Source organism: Bombus huntii, chromosome 12 (assembly GCF_024542735.1).
Source record: "Bombus huntii isolate Logan2020A chromosome 12, iyBomHunt1.1, whole genome shotgun sequence".
Taxonomy (NCBI): domain Eukaryota; kingdom Metazoa; phylum Arthropoda; class Insecta; order Hymenoptera; family Apidae; genus Bombus; species Bombus huntii.
In genome coordinates this window covers 8587225-8611940 of record NC_066249.1, presented here as the reverse complement: position 1 = coordinate 8611940, position 24716 = coordinate 8587225, and the positions used below count along the sequence as shown (strand labels likewise).

At 46.8% G+C, this 24716-nt stretch overlaps 2 protein-coding genes and 1 long non-coding RNA gene across 3 annotated transcripts in view; 1 reads left to right on the top strand and 2 right to left on the bottom strand.

Moving 5' to 3' along the window:
• Positions 1 to 64: 64 nt before the first annotated feature.
• On the bottom strand, positions 65 to 2106 carry LOC126871567 (putative 28S ribosomal protein S5, mitochondrial). The gene is made up of 6 exons (XM_050630506.1): positions 1942 to 2106; positions 1693 to 1767; positions 1261 to 1605; positions 944 to 1174; positions 666 to 865; positions 65 to 557 (listed from the first exon to the last, which is right to left on the bottom strand). The coding sequence occupies exons 1-6, from the start codon at positions 2012 to 2014 to the stop codon at positions 159 to 161; spliced, it is 1323 nt and encodes a 440-aa protein (XP_050486463.1). The 5' UTR covers positions 2015 to 2106; the 3' UTR covers positions 65 to 158.
• A 457-nt stretch (positions 2107 to 2563) lies between these two features.
• Positions 2564 to 24716, top strand: part of LOC126871566 (homeobox protein Nkx-2.4-like) — a 32178-nt gene continuing 10025 nt past the window's right edge. The window contains exons 1-2 of the mRNA XM_050630505.1: positions 2564 to 5611; positions 9377 to 9681. Coding sequence (XP_050486462.1) covers positions 4894 to 5611; positions 9377 to 9681 — 1023 coding nt within the window. The 5' untranslated portion in view covers positions 2564 to 4893. The remainder of the gene's footprint in view (positions 5612 to 9376; positions 9682 to 24716) is intronic.
• LOC126871589 (uncharacterized) lies at positions 11295 to 24708 on the bottom strand. Its single transcript, XR_007691690.1, has 8 exons — positions 24447 to 24708; positions 22918 to 23044; positions 21686 to 22807; positions 21340 to 21544; positions 18912 to 20019; positions 18687 to 18836; positions 12691 to 18575; positions 11295 to 12602 (listed from the first exon to the last, which is right to left on the bottom strand). It is a non-coding gene; the product is annotated as an uncharacterized LOC126871589 (long non-coding RNA).

The following is a 24716-nucleotide window of genomic DNA, read 5'->3' as shown; positions in this document are numbered from 1 at the left end:
AATATTTTATTACCACTGTAAGTAAATATATCGAGATACGGAGGAAAAAAGAAAAAAGTCTCGATTACATATACTTTTGTTATTACTGATTATTACCGAATACACATTTAATATTCAATTATGTTTCTAACGAACTATTCATATTTATTACAGAAATATCACGCTTCAATTGCGCTTTCCTCCTCCTGCTTTTTGTCATGTTTTCTCCATTTAGAAGCTCTTGCTTCCGGATATTTTTCAGCGAGAAAACTACACACGTCGCCATATTCAGCTTTTAATCTGATTATAACCTGATCCTGATCCCTGTGACGTTCTTGTTTACGTAAATGAAATAACCACGAAGGCAATTTCGTGAAAAATGGTTCAGGCTTTTTTTTCTGCAAAAGAACTTTTCCATTCATTACGTACTGTTTAAAATCTAAAATTTCGTCTTGTGGAATTTCTTTGGAGGTTCGAACTATCGATGGCGAAGCAAGTACAGTAGGAAAATAATTATTTTCTTTCCTCATTTCGACCACATGCAATTTTTTCTCATTTGCCATTTCTTCGTATGTTTTCTAAAAATATGGTTAATAATATTATTATCAATATACCGCAAAGTCGCATATAATGTGAAAAGTACAGTTCTTCTTTGCTACCGCTTAATATAGTTTCGATCGGTGTACCTGTTGCAGTAAGCCAATAAAGAAAGCTTTTACGATGTACGCCACGTTTGTAGATCCTTCGACTTTAGCGTACAAATCTTTGATACCAATTGCTTCGCAACATGTTTTAATAACACGATGACATTTCAGTCCGTAACCCTTCTGTTTTTGTTGTACGAATACTTTTGTTTTTCCAAATTGTCCAAAAAAGTCATGGAGTACTAGAACAAAAGGTATTATAATTTTACATAGTTATAGAGCTAGTAATAGACAACAAAAGACACAAGAAGATCGTTTACCAGTATGTTCGTTATATCTTTCAAAGTATATCAATCTACGTCCTGCCCTGTTTTTAGCTATATTTACGGTCGATTTAAATTCACGTCCTGTTACTTGTGAAAATCCAGCCAAGCCTTTTCCATTTCCAGTAACAACTATAGCGTTACAACGTTTCGATCTACCCATAGTACTGGTCATGATAGACGAAGTTTTGGCAGATAATATCCAAGATTCGAATCCATGGAAAACATCTGAATCGGTAAAAATTTCACTTATAATTTATATGTATATATATAGATATATACGTATATATGTATCGAACAATTATATCACAAACCGTCGTCAACAGGATCGGGTGGTCCGAGTTTCCTCCCACCAGGCTGATTTCCGGACCAACCTCGGTTTAAAGGGTGAAGTTTGAGTCGTTTTGGTTTCAACACGGTAACAGTTTTCGCAGTATCGAGATTTTCTGCTTCTTGCGCCGTAAGACGTCTTTGCTGATTTATATGTTCTCCGTGCGTGACAGGGGCATTCAGTCCAGGAAATACGAATGGTATTTTTCCACAACCGACTCTTTGACCACGATTTAAATCTCTGGGCCTCGCAAGACCTTTCCCTCTTCCTCTTCTTTTACCGGCATTACTAACGCTTGTAACAGATTTCCATAATTGCGTAGCTGATCCTAAACACAGGTGATATTTCCAGATTATCAGCGCTCGAGCAGAACCTAACAAATGTTTCTGAAAGTGTGTCGACGAAACTTACTTACTTCTCATATAAAAGTTAGTATTCCTTGCATGTTGCAATAATAAAACCCGCGGTGTCAATAAACCAATGGTGGTAGCTGAAAATAATTTGTAGATGAAACTGTGTTGTCGATTCAAAGTTAAAGAATTAAGAAAATTATATAGGATATAGTTTGGTTACACGTTTTAGGTTATATAAGCAAAAACAAACAGCAGTTATAAATAAAATTTTGTAGAAAAGCGATATGTGAGAAATATTTTATGTAAATTACCATCTCTCGCAACGTTGATATTTTTCAAACAGTTTGTAATTGCTTTAGAAGCATGGTATACCCATTTTGCCATTTTAGCCTTATCGGTGTGAAGTTTCTAAAGAGATTTTCTTCCCGAGAGGAACACGATAATTGAGAAAGTGGACGACGGATGTCGCTTAATGTCGTATGCTGATGGAACGTTCCTTTCACGTATTACGTATCGACGTAAGTGCAGACGGAGAGAGTGCATCTCGTCCGTGTATATATATTACGAAAGGATAATTTTGTTATGGAAAAGCTGGAAAAGTAAAAATCTAGTCAAATACCAATGTAAGATTAAAAAATCCCAACGACTTACTCAAAATAAATATTTCAACGTTTCGATATTAACGAATCGTTTTAGAAGTTGAGCTTTTCAACGAAATATCGAAATTGTACGCGTAGTATAAGCTAGAATCGGGCATGCTAGTCTCGTTGCGTTTCATTAAGGGAATACGAAGAACCGTATTAAAAAGAAATTTCATCTATTTCTGTATAAAAAAGAAAAACTGTAAATACGAGAGGAATGCACAGCTAGCGACACGTTGCATCGTGGTAGCAAAGCATCGAACGACGTCGATCGGTTAGACAGTCGCGTACCGTCGCTGTTCTCGATAAGGGTGGTCGGTAAAATCGTGGTAGGCACCCTGCGAAGAAAAATTCGACAAAATGCATAGCAGAGCGCGGTGAAATTTTTCCAAGGACAATGCCAGACGTAGAACGCTAGAAAGGGACAGAACTAGATAGGTAATTGGAGAAAGAGGGATAGAAAGAGAAGCGAGAAAGGTGGGCTGTCCCGAGGCTGGTGGCCATGAGACGGTAGTAGATTAGGTAGACGAGGTGGTTCCTGGCTGGGATGTCAGGGATCAGAGGCGCGATAGGCGGACGTATAACGGAAGATCTATAGGTCTGACCAACGGCGTAACGGCGAGCAGCGCGGGACAACCCCGAGCAAGAGTGGAACCGCGCGGAAAGCGATCCAATGGAATCGCATGGGCGCGTTGATTGGCGGGGTTCCTCCAATGACGGGATGGTTAGGGTGCCGGGTTTGGCTCGGAGGTCGGTTAGATAGCCCCGCAAACCCCTCTAGAGGAAGGCGAGTGGGAGCCCTTCTCTCACACGCAAAAGGGGACATCTCATCACGACTCTTGGTAGCAGGCACTTCTCCGTAGTGGGCACTCCACTCATCGTGTCGTCGTACGGGTTCTCCGCGAGAGGCTGTGGGGCCCGAGCCCGGACGAACGAACGAACGAACGAACGACCGAACGACCGAACGAACGACCGAACGACCGAACGACCGAACGACCGAACGACCGAACGACCGAACGACCGAACTACGAACGAACGAACGAACGAACAAACGAACGAACGAACAAACGAACGAACGAAAGAACGAACGAACGAACGAAGGAAGAAAGGAAGGAAGGAAGGAAGGAAGGAACGAACGAACGAGCGAACGAGCGAGCGAGCGAGCGAGCGAGCGCGACCGGCCGAGCCGCTGCGCTGGTCGAGTGGGTCTAAGCGGCCGTGAGGACCTCTCCAGGAGTACCCGACAGTCCTCTTCATTCATTCATCCATCCATCCATCCATCCATCTATCCAGCCAGCGAGCCAGCCAAGCCAGCCAGCCAGCCAGCCAGCCAGCCAGCCAGCCAGCTAGCGAACCAGCCAGCAAGCCATCCATCCATAGACGCTCTCTCCTCTCCTACGGAGAGAGAGTGTATCCTCGACGAAGGTGGAGGCGAACTGTAGAGTGGTACATCTACCATCGTCTCTCTATCGGCAGAGTCCAAGGACTCGAAGACCCCCCGGGTGATTTCAGTCGGCCGCCGGCCGGCTCTGGCCGGCCACTCTCCTCCTCGACCACGTGTGCGTGTCATTCTTCCGTTCTCGTCTTTCGTTCCGTATCGTTTCGCATCGCATCGCATCGCATCGCGTCGCGTCGCGTCGCGTCGCGTCGTGCCGTGCCGTGCCGTGCCTTCGTCGCTCGTGCCCTCGCTCTACGAATCGTGTTGTGCCTCTAGGATCTCCTTCGTCCTGCGAAAGACGTTCGATCAGGTCGTGTGCGAGCGCGAAAAGAAGCGGACGGTCGGTCGTTGGTGACCTTGGCAAACCTGCGATCGTTGGTCGACGTTGGTTCGCGCTCGACGATCGGTGCTACGCAGCGGTGGATCCACAACTCGCGTAGTTGCACGGCGTGTTCGACCTCGTTCCTGTTTCCGGATATCGTCCGACCTGGTGAATGCGACACGAACAGAGGAATGCGGCGAATGACGCGGTGTCGCCGCTGGACGCGTCCAGCCGCAACCAGCCTTCCTCGCGTCGATACAATGGACGCGTTCCGCGTATCACCGCACCGAGTCGGTTGATCTATCGATGAAAAAGAAATTGCGAATGTACGTGGTTCGGTTACCTGGACGATGAGTCGATCCAACGTCTCGCAGCGATCGTGCCAAGGATCGTTAAACAGTGTGCGATTATTTATCGTCGCCCGATGAATGGAACCAAGTGCGGCGGTGAATCGTTCGAAACTGTGCCAAGAGTGACGCGCGGTTCTTCTTCTCTCCTCGTTTAAACAGACGATATCTGCACCGAGCATCTGAAAAGGTACATCGTCGATTTTACGTTTCGTCGTTCGACGAAACGCAACGAGTCGAAAGGAAGAATTTTGTAAGAGAAGCGGTAGAGCGCGCGAAAACAAGAGGAATCGGAAGAATCGGAAGAATCGGAGACATCTGTAGAAATCGTAGCGGTGGAAGAAAAAAGTGGCCGAGCGACGCGGTTTAGTCGCTGCGAAGCTTCGGCGATCGAAATTGTCGGTTGAACGCGCGCTAGGCGGTTGAAGTGATGTCGGTATCCAGCGGCTAGCGCCGGCCTCAGGATTCCGCGAAGCGCGAGCTTCAAGTACCTCGAGGGCGCGGGCCTCGTCGAGATGAGCGGTGGCAGCGGCGGGAACAGCGCCGGCAACCAGGGGAACGGCAATGCCACCAGCTATCACCAGCATCAGCAACAACAACAGCAGCAACAACAACAACAGCAACAGCAGCAGCAGCAACAGCAACAAACCCAGCTGGAGCAAGCTAGCTTGCTGACAGATCTGAACGGTATCGACCTGGCGATGAGCCTGTCGCCCAAACAGCATTCGTCCCACGTACAAGCCGCTGGTGGCGCTCATACCACTCCGTTCAGCGTCACTGACATTCTCTCACCCATCGATAACGAGTCGTTCAGGAAGCTGGAGCAGGTGATCGGCGTCGGCGTGGTCACGCATTCTCAGGTATCGCCTTACGGAAACGCGTGCGGCGCCCGTGTCGGCGGCAATACCGGTAGCTCGAGCGCGAGCAGCGGCAGTCCACCGCTTCACGGAGGCTCGACGCCCGGTGGCGGCACACCCGGACCGGTTTCCGGTCCGAACGACGCCGCCGGAGGAGGCAGCGGCGCTGCCGGTGCCGGGTCAGGCATGACCGCCATGGGCAATCCTTACGCGACCATGCAACTCACCTCGCAGTATCAGTACTGCGCCGCGGAATTATCGTATCATCATGCGGGGCCAGCGGTCGCCGGAGGCGCGACCGCCACCGACCCCATGAGATCCCATCATCCGTGGTACGCGCCTACACCGTCGGCCACCAACGATCCCCGCTTTGCCAGTGAGTACCACTTTGTCTTTCCATCGTTTTATCGCGATTCTTGCCTGGTCGATGCGTCGCTTTCTTTTCCGTTTCTCGGGTTCGAACCGCGTTCGCGCGTTGCTTCCTCCGAAAATACCGTTGCAACGTCGGGTCTCTTGTAACGCGTAAGCGATCGAATTAGAAAGGAGCTGATCGATCGAGTTGGCGGACGTTCGCGGCAATTAGATTCGTCGAGACAGGTCCGCGAACGCGTGCACCAAGAACAACGAGTTTCTTTCAAAGTCTCTCGTACGCGATCGTTCGCCGATTGATAATATCAACGTATCGATCGATATCGGCAAGTTGTGCGTGTTTGTCGTACGAATAAATTGTACGGGGCAGGTATACGGGATGTTCGACCGCGAGATTTATCGGTGGTTATCGTTTGTTGTCGTAACCGTCGAATATACTTAAAAATGATAAATTAATATACAGCCTATATTCGCCGCACAGAGCGTAAATGGCAAAGTAAAATCGCGGACGAATACTCGCGATAAATGCTCGTCGATGACTCGATGGATAACTCGTGATAACGCGAGTTATTTATACGTTTATTTATACTGGTCGGCGGGCGAGGGGGAGTCGGAAAATTCAAATTAGTCCTTGTTCGACGGTTATGCGTAACGGCCACGTTGTTTTGCTCGGAGTCTATTTCTTCTTCTTACGTTACTCGTGTCCTAACTATCTTGATACTCCGAGGCAAAACAACAACACGATTTGAGTCGTCCGCTACTATAAAATTTGTGCTATAAAACTGCCGTGTCGCTATAAAATCTTGGAATTGTTTTTATCGCTGGAATCGCGCGATTTCGCTGATAACATCAAAATAGTACGTATCCTCGTTCCGATCGAAATCCGTGACCACCATCGTTTTCAACTTGGTCGTCTGGAAGACATTCCGTAACGAACGTCGAGCTTTTCGTCGAACGCGAAAAGGAGAAGCCGCCGACTTGTACGCCGAAACGAAGAGCAGAGGAAAGACAAGAGCAAATAGATAGGCTTGGTTCTGCGAGAGCGGAAACGTCGTTTCGTGTGGGTAGGTTGCACGCGATCATCCCTTTCGCCATCCACGAGGCACGTCTGTCCCGCTTTTATTCGCCTCGTGTCTACCTTTGTTATTACTAGCTCGCACTTACGTCCATTTAGCCATCGACGAAGTATCGGACTCGTATTTCAAAGTCCACAACAGCCTGTCCGCCTTCCGTCACGTCGCGCGTCGTCTCGTAACACCGACTCGTGAATTCATCCGTCGCTCGTCGCTCCAAACGTTTCCACGTTTCCACGTATCCACCTTCCGGTCGACTGCCTGTCCCGTTAAATCTCCGGATTAACGATCTCCAAATATGCGATAACGTCGATCAACGATAACGACGATCGGATAAGCCGAATATTTCGAAAGTCGCGATTCAAACTTTTAAACGACGATTTTTGCTCCGACTTTGAAATTTCCCATTCTCCGAGCTTGACCATTCGCGGTCGGCTGCTTCTCTCGAGTTCTCTCTCGATGCTCTCTCGATATCGCGAAAGTAGCTTGACGCGCGTTTCCAGGACAAATCGAATCTGCATAGACAGTCGTACTCGCAGATGGCACGGTTGTTCGGGCTTCTCGCGTTTCACAGGCCGCTGAAGAAGATCGTCGGCCAACAAAGCTCGCGTCCTTCGGACTTGTGTCAACAGACGCTCTTCTCCTTGGATTTCTGTCGGCCGCACGCGCCACTCTGCTAGCCGCTAGAGAACGTATATCGATCCCTGGCCCCCAAAATGCGTGGCTACCGGACACTACCGGAGATTTTAGTTAAACAAATAAGCCTGAACGACCCTCGTCGCGCCAGGCGACGTTACTCAACGTACAGAACGTTTTCAAAATCAATTTCTCCCGATTTTCACGCGTTGCTACGCGTCTCTAAAGAAGAAGGCGAAAGACACGGCGAAACGTTCGATTTGAACGTCGATATTTGCTTCTTTGGCGATGCCCGAACGGACGATAGTCGTCGCTTCTGCTCTCGGCCGGCTCGGATAAGATAGGGAAAACGATTTGTCGTTCGCTGCTTGCTCTCTCTCTCTCTCTCTCTCTCTCTCGTCTCCTCCGATACATGGTCGTTAAGAAACGTGGACGTTGGCAACTCGTTCTTAGGATTAATATCTTGCTTGCCTCGTTACTCAGGAAGAATAACATATACGAGCCATCTTGCGGATTAAACTTTGTTTTACCAGTTTGTGGTAGCCTGAAATCGACGCTCGATCGAACCTAATAGCCCTTAAAAATAATTCACCGTTATAAAGTTACGCTTCGACTTTGTAACGACGAAGAGCAGGGTTTTTGTTTGTCCGTCACTATCGACGATACCGCGTAATTATCCGGTCGATCGACGCGTTCGACCGGCTGTTCGGAATCTTACCTAACGGAAGATTCGACTTCGGTGGCCAGGTAGAACACGTCAATTTGCTTAACGATATTCTTACGAGCTTGAGCGAGCGCGATCCACCCCCGTGTTCGCGCTCCGTTTCGTCGGAACGTCGAACCCGTCGTTCCTCTTCGGGCTTCCATTGTCCCGGCCCATCGTCCGCGTTTCATCGACGATAGTCTTGAAACATCGTGATGCTCGTAGTTTCATATCTTCGCAAGTTAGAAGATCTGGTATTATTAATCGCGTTGCAAGTTTCTGCGTTTCGTCGCTGTTTCTTCTCTCTCTCTCTCTCTCTCTCTCTCTTTCTTTCTCTCTCAAGTATATTTCACGAAATCTCTGATTCTCGATTTGTCGACAGACGCTTCGCTCGAATCTCGCTCAAAGGCGCCACTCCGTCTTCGTTCGGCGATTCGTCGAACAGGACAGGAAACTCGATCGACGATTTACAATTCGATACGCGAAATATCGGTGCACGGTGGACGAGTTTCCATCGATTTTCCATCGTAACTGGATGCGTGGCGTCGCGTAAACAAATTCGGTCGGTGTTTGGTGTCTCGAGTGTGGTATTTCTTTCCCGAGGCGGGCACGGCCTGACAGGCTGAGAATACGTTCTCACAGACATAATAATAATTCGGGACTTCATCGTCGGACCTCCCGTGCTCCATGACGTAGCACTTTGCGCGGCTAAATCGCTCCTTTTGTCCTGGTCGAGACGCGTCCGTTCTTGACAGCTCTTCGCCAACTGACAAGGGATGGACTGCTCGTTGGGTTTCAGTAGCTCGAATTCAGAGGGCCGATCTTCGCTCTCCCTTCGCTCGCCTGTGGCTGGCTGTCTCTTCTCTCGCGGCATGTCTCGCGTGCCTCTCGTCTCCTCTTCGCGATCCTCCACGGATTCCAACGGGATAAATTATCTCGAACCGTCCTTCACGACGTAGGCCGACGGGCAACCGAACGTTCTTCGGCGATCGAGCACGCAACAATGCGCACCCAACATTCTCCTGTAATGGAAGATCGACCGAGAGAGTACCGCTGTACGACGAAAGCATGCGAGGAAGCAACGAAGAAACTATCGTCGTGTTCCGTGCCGCGCCAGGTTCCTACGGAACCGTCTTTCTCGTTCTATTTTATTTTTGTTTTTTTTTTTTCTTTTTTTTTCTATCTAATATAAAACAGGTATGGTAGAGCGATGTCCGACATAAAAATATAAAAGCAATTGCGATCGCTTACTACGATAATTACTTTCCTTCGTATCGCTATTTTGTGTTCGACTTCAAATGCGAAAAAAAAAAAAAAAAAACAACGTATCGCCATTGATATTTTCAATGCTCTGTTATAGTTTCGCGGCTGATGGGCGCCGCGGCGGCGGGCGCCGGGACCAACATGGCCGGCTGCCCTGTGGGCCAGTCAATGGGCGACGTGACCAAGTCGTCGGGTATGGGAGTGGGCGTCGGCGTCGGCGTCGGTGTCGGCATGGGCGTCGGCGCCATGCAATTCCCCCACCTTCCCCAAAGACGAAAGCGTCGCGTTCTGTTCACTCAGCAGCAGGTTCACGAGCTCGAGAGGCGGTTCAAGCAGCAGAAATACCTGAGCGCGCCCGAACGGGAACACCTAGCCGCCCTAATTCACCTTACGCCCACTCAGGTACGTGTTAAATGTTTTCCTTCTTGGTTTGCCGTCGGCTATGCAGCGTGATCGCTGCACGATCCATCGGTTCTACGATCGATTTGCCATTCGACGTTCGATCCAAACGTGAAATTCCTGAAAATTTAGTTCACCGATGCGTGTTCAATTTGAGAAGTTTGTCAGGACGATGGAAGTAGGTCTGCGAAAGAAAAGTAGACTGCGATAGCGATTCTTTATCGTTACGTAGTAGGTAGATACTCGACGTACGTTCCGTAGCCTGTTTCGAACAGTCGCATCGGTCGCGCAAGCCCGTTTCCACCGCTTTAGCTACGTTACGAGCCACGTTTTCTCTGCGATCTTGTCGCCTCGACCAAAAAGATAAAATATCAATTTTTCGTTATCGTTTAAATAATCTTCTTATTGGTCGCTTTAAAATTTCGTCTTGCTTCGTAAATCATCAGCGATGCTTGCTACGCGTAACGTTCAACATGTCCAATTACAATGTAGCGACAACGTCATCCATCTCGATCTCGATCAGCCGGATCGGTCTAGCTGCTTCTGCTACCAGAATGCGATGCTTGAAATTCTGCATACACGCTTACACGCTTACACGCTTACAGGCTTGCACACACGTACACGATGAGGATTAATTGCTGAGAGGAGATTAATTGCAGAGAGCAGGTGGTGGGTGTACGCGTGGGTGTATCTACGTCTCTCGGCCAATCGGATCGATCGACCTCAGGGGCGTTGGTTGCGTCGGAGTTGTTAGCCGGAAATGTCGAGGCGACTGCCGACGAATAGAGACGTTCGATTACCGCTATAAACGGGCTTCCGAACGCTCGAAAATTCCTGAAATTAGCCGATATGTTTCGAGCGGTATCGTTAAACCGTCAGGCCACTGTCTATCTATTTTAGTTGACGGAATTTAGGATAAATGTCGAGTACTTATGGCATTCCCATGATTCTAGACCGCTTTCGTCCTCGTTCTTTACTTTCTCCGTGTATTTTGTAGCAGATGCTTGGTATACCAAAGTGCAAACACGCTCTCGAGCATCGTTCTTGGTAGAATTTTTGAGGAAAGTAGATGTCGGCCATGTTTGAGCGATGTTCGACGCGTTAAAGTCGGACAATTTGACACGTCCGCTAACTTTAGCGGCGAGGCTGTTAAGCAAATCGTGGAGGACGATGCCAATACGTCGGAAATAGTTGTGGAAGAGGCGTGTTTGTTCGAAGAACGAAAAGTGGAATTCGACCAGGTAGAATCGTCGGCCGGAGCGTCGTTCCGACTCAACGGCATGTAAATATTATCTTAGGAAGCCGAAATTTTTCTCTATTGCCGGTTCTTGATCGCCACCGATTAAAGATGCGACGAGTCTCGCGAAAGTAAACGTAAACTGCTCCTTAAAAGTAAATTGCCTCGAGTAAAAGGCCATCAAAAATTAATTCTCCCGGCTAAACTGAACGCGCTAAAGCTTTTTCTATACATTAATCATTCGTTAAAAGATACTGTTACGACGATATACTTTACTCCGTTACCTATTTACTCCTTTGGCTTGTATTATTTCTTATTAAATTAAACTGCTGCTGTTCAGGATGTTTCCCATGTTCGTAATACTCGTATACGGTATATATATGTCGGAGATGAAAGAACACCGGAGCCTTTGGAATTTTGGATAATCCCGCAACATTGTAACCTAGAGTCTACTATAGCTGTAATTGAACAATTGTAGTTATTCAATCCGATTGTAATTGTTCGAGAGTCGTGATAATGAGCTTGGGCTCGAGGCGACAGTCAGTCGCCGAACGTAGCCGCGGTCACGGGATGAACGCTTTGCCTAGCAAAGGTATGGAGTAATTCTATAGCTCTCCTTAAAGGAAATATTCGTGGCGACACGCGACAGTAAACGTTCCAACGGTTTCTGTCCCGTGGCTCGCCACGCGCAGATCCTATTCTTCGAGTAAGATGATTGCCAGATGTCGATGCGTCTCCGCAGTACATGTTCGGCTACCCCGAGGGCCCGTTATAAATCTTAAGGTTTAGTTAACTAAAGTCCTTCAAACGGACAAACGGTCTTTGTCCCAACTACGGGAAGATAGGGGAGACATATTTTTCAACGAGCGGCGTCTCCCACTAACAACTTTCCCTCGAGGGCGGCTAGCATCTTTTTCTAACCACCGATATGGAGATTGACCAATTAGCAGCAACGTCAATTTCCCTTACTTTCTGAACGAAGGCTTTTCTCGACGAATCCGATGATCTCGTATCCTTAGATACACCCCGTTATAGTTTTCCTCTGTGGCATCATCGGGACGGGAAAGGCACTCTCGCTCGCGATCTCATTGATGAAAGGAGTAACTCTTTACGACCAGTGAATATCACGCGTCCGACTTAGATTTTGCGAGTACGTTCGTCTATCATCCCGTCGACCACGGATTCGTTATTGAACCTAGGATCATTGTCATTAGTTTCTCGAGTACCCAACTACCGCGGTTACTTGTCCGGTTCTATAATAATCGTATTTGCACTAGTCAATGTCTTCTCTATTGCATAACGACAACGTGTAACCCAAACGAAGATTCGTTTCACGCCCCTAACCCTAATTCTAATGTCCGCTCCGACATATATATATACATTTTAATGTGTTTAATTAGACCAATGTTGCTGTGGTTTCGTTCGTACAGGGGCCGATTCGGTCGGCTCGAGCGAATCGTTTCGGCGGTCGCCATTTAAAGCGGTCCGCCAGAATCAGATTTTAACGAGCAATCTTCATTGGGCAGACAGGTCTGCTCGGCACGATGCGGCAGTCTGGCAACGATAAATAATTGTTGCGCAGCTCATTGGTTGCATCCTGGTCGCTCGTCCCCTCGTTCAGTCTGCCGTTTTGTCTACCGCGCGTCTCTCCGTTCAATCCGCTTGTCGTTCATCCAGTACTTTCGACCTACGATCATTCATAAACGTCGTATCTCGAACGAACTTTCTGCCGGTAATTATCAACGACAAAAACGTAACAAAAGCGGCCAACTTACCATTTTCTCAGTCGATACGATATAGCAAATATCAGGTTGTCGAGTATCGTATCAACATAGCGTTCCATCGTAGCATATAGCATCGACGTAGTACCCACGTTCTTTCGTAAAATGCTCGAGACAAGCTTCGTTCTCTAGAGTCTAAAGGGACTTTGTTCTACAAAAACTACTTCGTCTCCTCGTTCTTCTCTCCTCCCTTTTCTTTAACAACTCATCGTCGTCACCGTGGGCGTCGTCGCTATCGTCGTCATCGTTATCATCATCGTCGTCAACCTCAAGCTCTATCCATTCTTTTCGCTAACTCCAAGAAGAGAATGGAAACGAGACTTTGAACGCAACCTATGCCGAGCGGAAGGTGTGCGCTCGCGCGTTGCTCCCTAAACCGGAAGTCGTCGGGGCTCCCCCGAGTCCGTGACTCGGCGAGATCTACGCGGAATCGAGCGCGGAAGTTCGCAAAGAGGGCTGATTGCAATCAGCCGCGGATTTTCGCGTGCTTTCGCCAGGGGCGAGTCCGCTGTTTTGCGCTCGCGCGCACCTAAGTTTCGATAACGAGTTTCGGACTCGATGGTACTCGGATCTCGCCCGAGCCGTGAATGCCGGCCATGAAGGCCAGCCTCGGAAACGGGACGCGGAAAGAGACGTTCGAAGGAGAGATAGCGAAGCAGAGAAAGAGATACGAAACGCGACTGGGAGTTGATGGTTTTATATATGTACGCGTGTGTACGCGTGTATACCTGTATATATTCTTACGTGTATGCGCACCTATATGTATATATATAGCGGACTCTTGAACTTCTGGGGACAAATAGAGACCAAACGAGCTCCCGGTTTGTCGTATATACGTGTAGATGTATCGTGTGTGTGTGTGTGTGTGTGTGTATCTGCGCCGCCACCCTGCGGTACCATCCACTTACGGCCACTCGAAGTCTACGTACGAAGTCGTGCTCTCCGTAGGTAGCCCACGATGGCTGCACGGGGAGACTAACGAATCATTATGTGAGAGCTCTGTGAATCTTACGTGCCCTCGCGCCGTCTCGAAAGCGATATTACACGAGGAAAGGTCGGAAGAAGTGGAGCATGGTCGCGTTGCTACGAGCGGGAGAAGCGTTTCTGCGAAGCGGAGACTCGTGTGGTGCTCGAATATTATCGGTAATTGTTGTTCCGATCGTCTGAGTTCTGTTGTTTGTTCTTCTTCTTCTTCTTCTTCTTCTTCTTCTTCTTCTTCTTCTTTCTCTTCGAAAGATTCTATGAGGAATTTTTTGGATAAGTTTCATACGGAACCACGTACGATGTCTATCGCTTCTTTGAAGTGCTGTACAAACTCCGAGATTACGTTCTACTCCGTTCTGAAAGGAGATTGACGACATTCGGGTTACCTGCTCGTTTTGAAAACATATTACAGAAATACAGCTTCGCGTCATACGCGAAAAATGTATCTACCGAGGAAAATTCGGTATCACGGGTTCCGTTCGTGAAGATCTTTCTTATCGCGTGTTTACTTTCTTCCATTCGAAAACCATCTACAAAATCCTCGAATCAAAATTTCCGATACTCGATGCTCGATTAATCTACGGATAAATCTGTTTCCTTGGATCGAGATAATTTTTGCAAGCGAACTGCGACGTTTAAAGACAGCTGAAAATCCGTGAAAGCTTCCAAGTTACGTTCGAGGTAGTCGAGCTAAATGAGAAGACAGACGGAGATTTTTTCATCGCGAGAAAAGGCTATTGCGGACTCGACGGTCCTCGAGGAAGATTCTTTGGGACGCGATCGAGAATCGATACTGAATTAACGAGTCGAACGACGTAACGAACGAAAAGAAGATATACCGATCTGCGCTCTTCAAGACACTCGAGCCACGAGTTCGACGCGAGCACACTTTCGAGAGCTTGCGAAGAATCGAGAGATGCCAAAAAAAAAAAAGAAAAAAAAAAAATAGGAAGAAGGAAGGAGAAGCAAGCAGAAAAGAAAAAAAAAAAGGAATTTTCCGCCTGTCGTTTGCCCGATCGACGGGCCAAAGTGCCGCATCGATCGTTTCCGGGAGAACGTCACGCAAAATCGACCCCGTTTCGAGTAACGAGACGAGCACTCGACGAACGACGACGAGAAGCACCGATTCCTTTCTGCTCGTTCAGCTCGATGACGATGGATCCCGATGAGGAACACAACGATAGAGAATCTCGATCATTCTCTCGTTGTTGCGTCCGTTGTTTCCGTCACCATTTTGGTTTACGATTTCTTCGCGAATCTTAACCGAAAAACATAGCTTAGATTTCTCGCTGCCTTTCGATTTTTCCGCCAAAAATAGCGATCATCTTCTCCTTTTTCCATAACCGTAGCAGTTCTCCGGGAATATTACGTCGCTTCAGCTGAAATAAATTTACTCGTTTCGTCGTTTCTACGTTCAAGTGCGATCGGTTCCGGAATATCGAACGTTATCCACGAGACCCAAGAAACGGCGTTTAAAGAGGTGGTGTCACGCGTGAAAAGAGAAGATCCGCGATCCTGTCGATCATTTCGCCGAGGAATCGCCGAGGCGTTTCGCGTGTTTGCACGACATTGAACTCGCATAGTCCTCTTCGGTGCTCCTCCTATTGGGGTTGCTGTGTAAAGTCGAAGAGGGTAGATTCGGTGGTAGGCAAACCCATTATTACGATTATCTCCGTGGTTGAATCGCAAGGCTCGTGCGCTAAGTTGTCACGGTTCGTTCGTACCTACCCCTTCTTCTTTCCACCCTCGTCTTCCTTTTTTTTTCCGGGCAAGCGCTTTTCCGACGAGAAATCTTCTTTGCTGAAAAATCCCCGTCCTCGTATCTTTGTTCATCTTTGTGTATCTTACTGCCGTAGGAAAGATGCATTACACGCTTTTTTCTTTCCAACTGTAATTTCTTACGATAGAATAATATTCCATTATTTCGACCGAACCTATTGTTTCTTCCGACGATGAAACATCGATGTCTGTCTAGAACGTGGATATTCGGCTATCGATAGTCTCTCCACGTTGCAATTGCGTAATATTTGGACAGAAAACATTCGATCCAATTGATCCTGAAATTCGAACATTAAATTTACCGTGCTAGTCGACTTTTATGTCGTCAGATAAGGGACAATTTACGTAAGGACAAGATAAAATACCTTAAAAGCTTGAGCTATCCGTAAACAGTATTAAAGGCTCCTTCGATGGACGAGCAAATTTATAGCGAGCTTGGCCAGATCCGCCCCTTGCATGTGCATATAGAACCATCTAATATTCCTTTCTAATCTATACACAGCATGCAAAACGTTTATACAGGGTTGCTCGAAGGTGGAACAATATTTGCGAAGCAGCCTTCTCGTCAAATTTCCTTTCTTCCGTGACTAAAATATAAATAGAATCTTTGCGAAAAAGGACCAAAATCTCGAGTAATAAAAATACTCTTTCTCTTTTAATCTTTTGAGAGGATTTCGCGATGGTGCTTTTAAACTTTTTCGTTAGTTTATTTTTAAGAACATCGAACGCTCCTCGAATATAACCGTTTCGCGAGCTCGCATTTGCTTTACTTTCAAAGTATCCATTTACTTTGCAAAGTCCTTTTTTACCAATGGATCAACTCTAAAACGATAAACGCAAATTCACCGCGATGGAAATGCTCTAGCAGCCAAAATCCCATTTTCAAGTTGGATGTTTACGTCGAAGCACCTTAACTCGATCGTCCCGGTATTCGACGCGACGCGACGCGACGTTCGAAACGTTTCATTCGCCGGTCGAAAGCCGTAGCAGAAGGAGCCAGTGGACGATCTGGCTGGCGCTAACAATAACGTCAATCGTCATTGTTCAAGAGGAAACAATGGAAGGCGAGCGGCGATTGTTTCGTCCACCGGTTTCGAGACTCGCGAATTCCGCACTTCGGTGATTTTTCATTAATCCGCGATCTCGCCTGAACTTCGCGGTTTCTATTAATTATTTAACTTTTGATCAGACTCGCCGCACGTTTTTTGCACTTTAATTAATGTCTCCCTCTTTCACCATGCTCGCCAGCCGCGCGGCAGGCCGTCTAAATTCCCCTTGATATAAATTCTCTTCTTCTCTCTCTCTCTCTCTCTCTCCCTCTCTCCCTCTCTCCTTCATTTCCATCACGTTTCATTTTTTCTTTTTCCTTTCTCTTTCCTTTTTTTACTTCCTTCTAATTAACTTCTCTCTCCCGCACAGGTCGGTCTTTCGCGTTTTAACGAGCTTTAAACTCGTTGTAACTCACCGGGCATAATTTGCGGAGACCCGTTGCGCGGCCTCTCGCGATTAAATTGTTGCGATCAATTTCGTGCTTCGAATTGCTCGTTTAATTCGTCCACGTAGCGACCGATTAATTATGCATCCTGGATGACGTCGGTTTCTCGTGCCGTTTTTCTTCGTTCCCGTTTTCCGCACTGCCTTCTTGCTCCGCGATCATCGGATAGGATATGACGGGTGGTTTGACCGAGAAATTGTCGCAGGCTGCTCTAAAGAGCATTATCGCACGTATCGAGTTCACGCGGTCTCGATTCTTGAATTATGTAACCGCGAGGACATAACAATGCGCTATTTCATTTGGCAAAGCGATCCTAAAAAGCTTAGGAGTTTTAGGCGAGCGTCGAAGAAGCTAAAAGATTGATAATAAATGCTAGAAGAGAATGTCGTTGTATGAAATATGTTCGAGAGAGGTTGATAGCATTCGGTAGGCATCTTTCGTTCGAATCCGATACCGATCGACCATTCGAAATTTCGAGCTTGAAAAAGGGGTGAAATCCAGAATGTAACTGAGAAAGAACGAGATAACCAGCCTGGAGGGACATAGTGAAAAAGAGAAAAAGAGAGAGGAAGGCGGGCCAGAGGGAGTGTAATTTGCCTCTAATGCGGCACTCGACGAAGCAGCTGGCTCTCCTCTTCTCCATTCGCCGGTCGGCCGCAACCGGTAACAGTAGTGATAATAATAACAATACCGGCAACAATGCCAGGAGTGGCCAGCCATTGTAACAATGGGGAGACTGCACTTGGAGTAACAATGCGAGCGCAAAATGGAGGGACGCATCTGTGTGTCCCGCGCCAAGGAGACATGGGGAGTAGGGGATGATGCGACGAAGAGGAAGAAGAGAGTGAGGGGGAGAGAGAGAGAGAGAGAGGGACAGCGTCGTCCCAAAGACGGGAAACGGATCGTCGACTGGACGAAACACCCGTGGAAAAGTGTCAGCCGTGAAAATTTTCTCGCCACGAAAGTTTTCGACAACCGCGAGTAAAGCTGTTTACGTGCTAGGATCGCTGCGTCGACCCTGCATCTTGCCACAAGAAATTAATTAACAAGAAAACAGCTAATGTGTCTGGCCTGCGATTTCCATTAAAAACTATTTAATATCGTTGTTCGTGACGATTAAAGTTCCTCTTTTATTTCAAAGACGTTGCTCGAATTAGATGACTAGTCTAGACTTGTTGAGATTTCCAGCAGATATTTACGAGCTACGTAGTCGAGAAACGGAGATCTTTTACTTAACATATCACCGCAAAGACGTACCTTTTTTAGGTTCTATGTTCGAAGATATCGGAAGTGATCTTGAAGGATCGAGGCGGGCATGCGCGCGTTCCACGCGTGAAATTCCTTTGGTGACGAAATGCGTGCGGTTAATTGGACGTCGTGGAACGCGTGCGCGTATCTCTCGAGTGCACTCACGGCTCCCTCGCATAATAACGCACGCATGAATATGTCGTCGGCTTTTGCGGCCGCCCCCGCGTCATACCGCGCCATCGCCACGCACACCGGCAGCATGTGGCCGGCGTAATTGCGTTCCTCTCTTTTTCCTCGTCTTCCCATGGAACCTACAGGTCACTGCAAAAGTCGGCGATCGGTTACAAGCACTTGAGGTAGCAGCGTCGACGACCTGAGAGAAAAACGAATCCGTATAAGTCTATTAGACACGTAGAAACGTGGTAAAGAAGAAGATCGGTCGTTATTTGACACGCAACGACCGATCTTGACTAGCTTAATTTACCAATCGATTTTGGTCAAGGTAACGGCCGAGTTGGCAGATCTTAAGTGACATTTGTTGGCATCAAAACGACGATAGATTCATAAATCCCTGCAACTCTTTAAACTTTTGATACGGTATTTAGAGGAATATTAACGTGTTTCGAAAGTCTCTCTGTAAAAATCTTAGATTAGAAGAGGTTACGTTGTAAGGTAATGATATTAACGGAATGCTAGAAATTATACCTACGTTTGTTTTTTACGTTTCTACTTGTACGACGAAACCTCGCATAAATGGTGCATCGATCGCAACGGAAAGGATTCCGCTAGTGTTTCTAAGCAGTCTCTCCAGCTGTTTGAAAATAATCGGCAACAATTGTTCTCCCAATGCGGACAGACCTACGCGATACAGCCGTCGTCTTATGAGTTTTTCGCCGTGTTTGCGTCAATTATCGCGACGAAGAGGCAGCTTTACGAGTGTATTGTAAATACACTCGAACGTGCCTGTCGCGTAATACGCCACCAATTTCTTTTTGCGCTACGCGTACTGTAGAACTGCGCGGACCCGTTCTTTTGTAATCTCGCTGCACCTCCGGGACGGTATGCGAGGGTGCATACATTTTGAACCGCAAACATCCGCTTCCCAGGCTATTGGATCATCCCTGCCGTGAAACGACGAAGAAATTAGAGGGCGGAAAAGTGCGATCACGAGCGAAAAGGCTGGTCCAATGGTCCTCGCGATTTCATCAAATCTTCTTCTTTAAATTGTTTAGACATTTGTAAATGCAATTGATCGGATACAATTCTCTCTCTCTTTCTCTCTCTCTCTCTCTCTCTCTCTCTTTCCCTGTAAAGTATTCTGAGATTAAAAAAATTATCCTTTCCAATATTCAAAGTGTGTGAACACAAAAGTTATATATTTTGGAGAAATTTAAAGCATGTATTCACCTTCCATCGTTGAAGAACGAGGAAGAGACGTTTGTTCGTTCACGTTGAACGCGAATTAGTTCACTGGCTCGTTTGAGAGAAACTGGAAAGTCATTTCTATTTGCCGGGCCGTAGACCCCAGGTTTTCAGACATCCGACTAGTAATCGGTAAGTCATCCCCGGCCGATGGTATTGAGTTAAAACAACAAAAGGGAGGCGGGAATCGTGTTTGCCCACGGGCCACCACTCAGAAGAGTCAACACGGGACAATTAACAGCCCTAATCATAATTTGACGTTGCTTGATCCTGGTATTCGCAAGCTCATCGTTGCGGTTCCTTGCACTTTGCGGTGGAAACACATCTGTGACTAAAGTCAAGCCTCGCAAATGTAATCCCTTTTTCCTGCGATTTTTCCTTCGCGCCAACTCCCTCTGCAAATAATTGTAATTGTCGATTTAATAGAAGAATAGTTGATAGTAACGAAGGGATATATCCGAGATTCTAAAACAGCCCCTTTCGTTCGCTTATATATCACACGCTGTTTGTAAAAGACAAAATTTCGGTATCCTATTTAATTCAAATCATTTTGTAAACTGGTAGAGATAAAAATCGAAAAACGCGTGCAATTTACACGCTAGCTCGATTACACCGAGAGAATAGGAAGGAAGAAAGGAAGGAAGGAAGGAAGGAATATCAACATCCTCCGTACACCCCTAACAACAATAGATTAGAGAAGACAATCAACCGCGCTGCCCGAGGCCAGCGGATGCGTTCAGAAACGGTTCGGAACACCTCGAGTGGCAATTCTCGTCAATTACACGCGTCTTTCTTTCGAGCAACATCGAAACGAGCCCCGTGAATTATCCAGTAGCCCGAGGCTGCGTGGGGTTTCCAACGGATAATCCGTCGAAAGTTGGTGTCGGATGAAATTGCCCGAGGAAACAGTTAGCGAGGCCACGAAGGGTGGCGACGCCCGATACCACTCGGTTGCTTACGATGGTGGTGGTGGTGGTGGTGGTGGTGATTTTGCGTGAACCCTCGATGTACGCGACGTAATGACGTTACGCTAACTTGATCAATCGTCCACTTTAACCGCATACTCCCTGCCGGAACGGATGTACGAACTCCGGCCTCTGTCGAACATAAGCCAAACAGGTACTCCATGTTCCTCCCAAATGTTACATGTTCTCCGCCGCGCTTTGATGAACTGCCCTCCGGATTTATCGCTATTCGATACGCCAATTAACGTCGAAGTAAGAGACGAATAGTCCGTGCGGAAGCGACCTCGTGTCAAATGGATAATCGCCGGTTAAAAGCTGGAAATTTTCCGAGTGGAATCGAATCGTTCAAATATCAGCGAAATGGAACAAAGTTCAGGTTCTGATGTCCGTATCTATGGTGGAAAGGAATTCGTTTAAAAAGGTTTACGTTCGTCGAGGATGATCGCAGGAAAAGCTGCGTTGAAACAGGAGCTTCGAAAACTTCTGTACAGCTTCTATGCGATCTATTATATAGCATGCTAGGAGAAGGCTGTTATTTTGGTTGCAACTTCTTGAAAATGTTGACTCTACGGTCAATATTAAGTTGTCAAGCTTAAATCAGCCGTGAAAAAGCTCGTTACTGTCAATTAGCTCGAAGGAACGTGTCGACAGGTCTTTGTCGGCAGACCTTTTAGGATGTATGCGGAAGAGAAGAAAAGCGCAGGGTGTTCGCAGATCCGCTCGAACGGTTACGGGAGGCGTTTCATTTACCTGGCTGAACGAGAGTTAACCACGAGTTAATCGAAAGTTAAAGTTAAGCTGCCCCTTTCTCGGTGTTGAGTAAACCTCGGTCGGACCCCTGCGGGCCCTGCTGCCTTTTCGCATCGGATTCGTCGTACCCATCGAAAATAAACAAGTTGTTCCTCCTTTCCTTTCATTCGTTTCGTACAAGCAGCCATTTGATAGATTATTTTTTCTGAAAGAATAGGTTTTATATTTAACGATCGTAAGAATGGAAAAAATGGGAAGAATGGAAATGGAAGAAAAACGAAATAATAATAACGCGATACCGTAGATAATAAATTTTTCGATTGCCTTCAAAGTAAGAGTCGCGTACCGACGAAGGTGATATCGAGTTGTCCAGTTATTCGTAAGCTCGGCTTGGTTTCTAAACTTTATAGACACGAAAGTTGCTCTCCTCGTCGAGAGTCGGTATTCGCCACGAATTTCTTTCCTCCGTGGTCTGCGAGTACACACCAGTTATATCCCTATCTCGTTCAACTTTCTCTGTTTACACACCGCGCCGTTGCGGGAGCAACGGACAAACGGACTGACGGACAGGCCGTTCCCTTGAAATAACAATTCTCTCCGACAGTTCATCCCGTCTTCATCTCGTCGGATCTTTCACTGTCGTTGCCTATACGTTTATGGCTCGAACACGATCGCAGATATCGATACGTGCTCAATACGAATTGCTGGAAGTTCTGCACATTTTCCGGATAATATATTTCCCATTCTCTGTATAGCGTCGATCGTTCGATTAAAATCTCATCACGACAAATCTCACGACACGAGTCACGATCCGCGGATGCAAAAGTTGCTCGAAAGAAGTCAAACGCGAAAACAGTAACAAGGTTTTAGCCAGGACAAAAGGAACGGCGAAACGAGCGGGTGACACGCGAAAGTGGAGAATGCAAGAACGCGTTGAGGCAAGCAAGGCTGTTTGTAGACCTCTCGAAGTCGCCGCACGCCCGAAACTCCACGGGCTTCGACGAGTGGATTATCGGTGGAAAAGGAATTAACGAATGGGAGCGGCGAGAGAGTACTTGCCTCGTCTAGTACCTCTTCGTGGCTTTTAGATAAGGTCTCTCCGCCCTACGCATCAGTCGTACTACAAAACACACGCGGAAAGTCGCGCGGAAGGGCTCACCACCGGCGGATTCAAAGCGCTTTTCTTCGCGACCTTCGCTCCTTCCCTTTCTTTCCGTTGTTTACAACCAGTCGTCACCTTCTTCCATTACGAGTGATTTATGCGCGTTATACTCGCTGCCGGGAACGAGCTGAATTAATCGGAGCCGACGTTTCCAATGGAAAATTTTGATCTTTGATAAGGCGCGATCAAATACAGATGGGACTAGAGATGTATTTGTAAAAAGTAAATGCTGTCCACGGTTCTTGAAGATGTATTATTAATCGTCGTTGCCGTCTTCTCGCTAACAGCTTCGATAACAGATTAAAACTGAAAGCATAACTAATTTTACTCGGGAAACCTTTTAAAAAATAAAACAAGCATTGGAGTTTAGAGGGACATAGAAGACTACTTAGTAAATGAGTAAAACGTATACTTACTCGCTCGTTGGTACTCGACGCTCACAACAGTTGTTGATTTTTCCCCATAACGCTTAATTCAAGAGCCAACTCGTAAAAGACGATAAACTAAAACATCGATTATTGTAACAGGCAGGTACAAGTATTCCTGGAAATATCGTAATGGGTAATCACTCGAGAGAAGGGCAATTGGAAAATCGTGTTCGTCATAGAACGATCGGTATTCGTGGCGTACACGCGAGGCGGCGAACGAGCGCTGCCTCGAAGGGGGAGCAAGAATTTTCGAGGGTGGTCGATCCCGCTAATATTCAAAGAATTAGACAGACGGTGGCAGGCTCTTGAGACACGGTCTACTGCGCGGGGCCCCTTAAAGTGCTTTCGTTGCATTCTACGGCGCGCATAACTCCGACAATGGGGGTTACACGGGGCGGCTACACATGGGGATCGCAGCGGGTTACAACCACTCGAGTAGGAGGTTACAGGCAAGGCAACATATAGGTCGGACTCGCCTTTGATACGTGCGATAAAGATCGAGCTTAGGCGTACCTTTCGCACATGCCTCTAATTTACTCCTTTGTCCTCCTTTTTTTAAAATCGTTCGATCTGCTGTTTCCTTATGTTCGTGAATGCATCCCTACTCCATTCACTACGCGCTAATCCTTGTACACGCATTACCGTAGAAAGACTTTGCCTTTTCTTTTGCTAAGAAAAAGCAAAACTAACAAACGAACTGAGCAGTTTTACCGGATCATCGCGGATACGGTCGCAATACTCGTATAACGTTCTAAACGTGGCCAACGATTTAACGCAAGCGACGTTATCCTAGCAAGCTCGTGTTAAGGATTAAATCGGCCGACAGAAACGAAGGGCATTGTTTTCGTCGCTCGACGACAATGCCACGATGATCGGGACGCGCCCCTGTGAACGTGGCATAATGTACAATACGGATTATAACGCGCCGCTGTCATAAGCAGATGCCGATTTCGATCCCGTCCGCACGGTCGGCTTCCCTAATCGCGTTCAATTGCCGTAAAAGCGATTTTGAACGAGAGCACGACTGCTCCTAGGCCCAAACTTCATAAAACTGCTGCGTTTTCCTTTTGACATCGTGCATGGGAGAAATTAAACCGGCAGAACTTCCGCTTCTGGCAATTCGATTGGCAGAAATTTGGTATTTCGCCATCATCCATTTTGTCGTTCTGGAATTGCGTGATGAAACAGGATTAAAATCCATGGGCTTTCTAAGAGAAAGCAGAGATTTTTATTCTTTATTTTACTTATTTATATTATCAATTAAAATTTGAGAAAAAAAAATGTAAAATAAAACATGTATCGAAAAGAAACCGATAGCGAGGCGTGAAAAGATCGTTGTTCAAAGTATCTAGCAAAGTGAGCGAAGCGTTAAATCCCTCTCGTAGAAATAACAAACTTATAATAACCATGGATTATGAATTCAAGGGGGCCACGAATCGTTCCAGATTACTCGAAACGTACACACGCTACAAAAGGCTCGCACTCGCTCCCCCTTGTAAAAATATTTCAGTTCCTACCTGGTGACAGTCCGCGCGTCAAAGATGCGTCCCAGCTTTTTTAAGAAACGGGGAAAAAGGAAAATTTCGACTCGAAGCATCTGGTATCGCAATCCGAACTCTGCTTGCTCTTGATATTTTCAATTTTTATTTGTTTCAGAAATGTCAAAAAGATATTCTCATTAGCATAGGCTTCGTACGGGCGATTTACTACCTCCTTTTCTTCTTTTCTAATCATTTCTGCCAATAAAATTCCATACTAATAGGAACAATTCCTTTTTCACGTTACAG

What these genes read in the sequence shown, in the direction of transcription:
- LOC126871567 (XM_050630506.1), bottom strand. Translation starts at nt 2,014, where the DNA reads ATGGCAAAATGGGTATACCATGCTTCTAAAGCAATTACAAACTGTTTG. An exon ending in TATCAACGTTGCGAGAGATG is followed by an intron (nt 1,768 to 1,941) that starts GTAATTTACATA and finishes AATTATTTTCAG; the next exon opens with CTACCACCATTGGTTTATTG. An exon ending in AAGATATAACGAACATACTG is followed by an intron (nt 866 to 943) that starts GTAAACGATCTT and finishes CTTTTGTTCTAG; the next exon opens with TACTCCATGACTTTTTTGGA.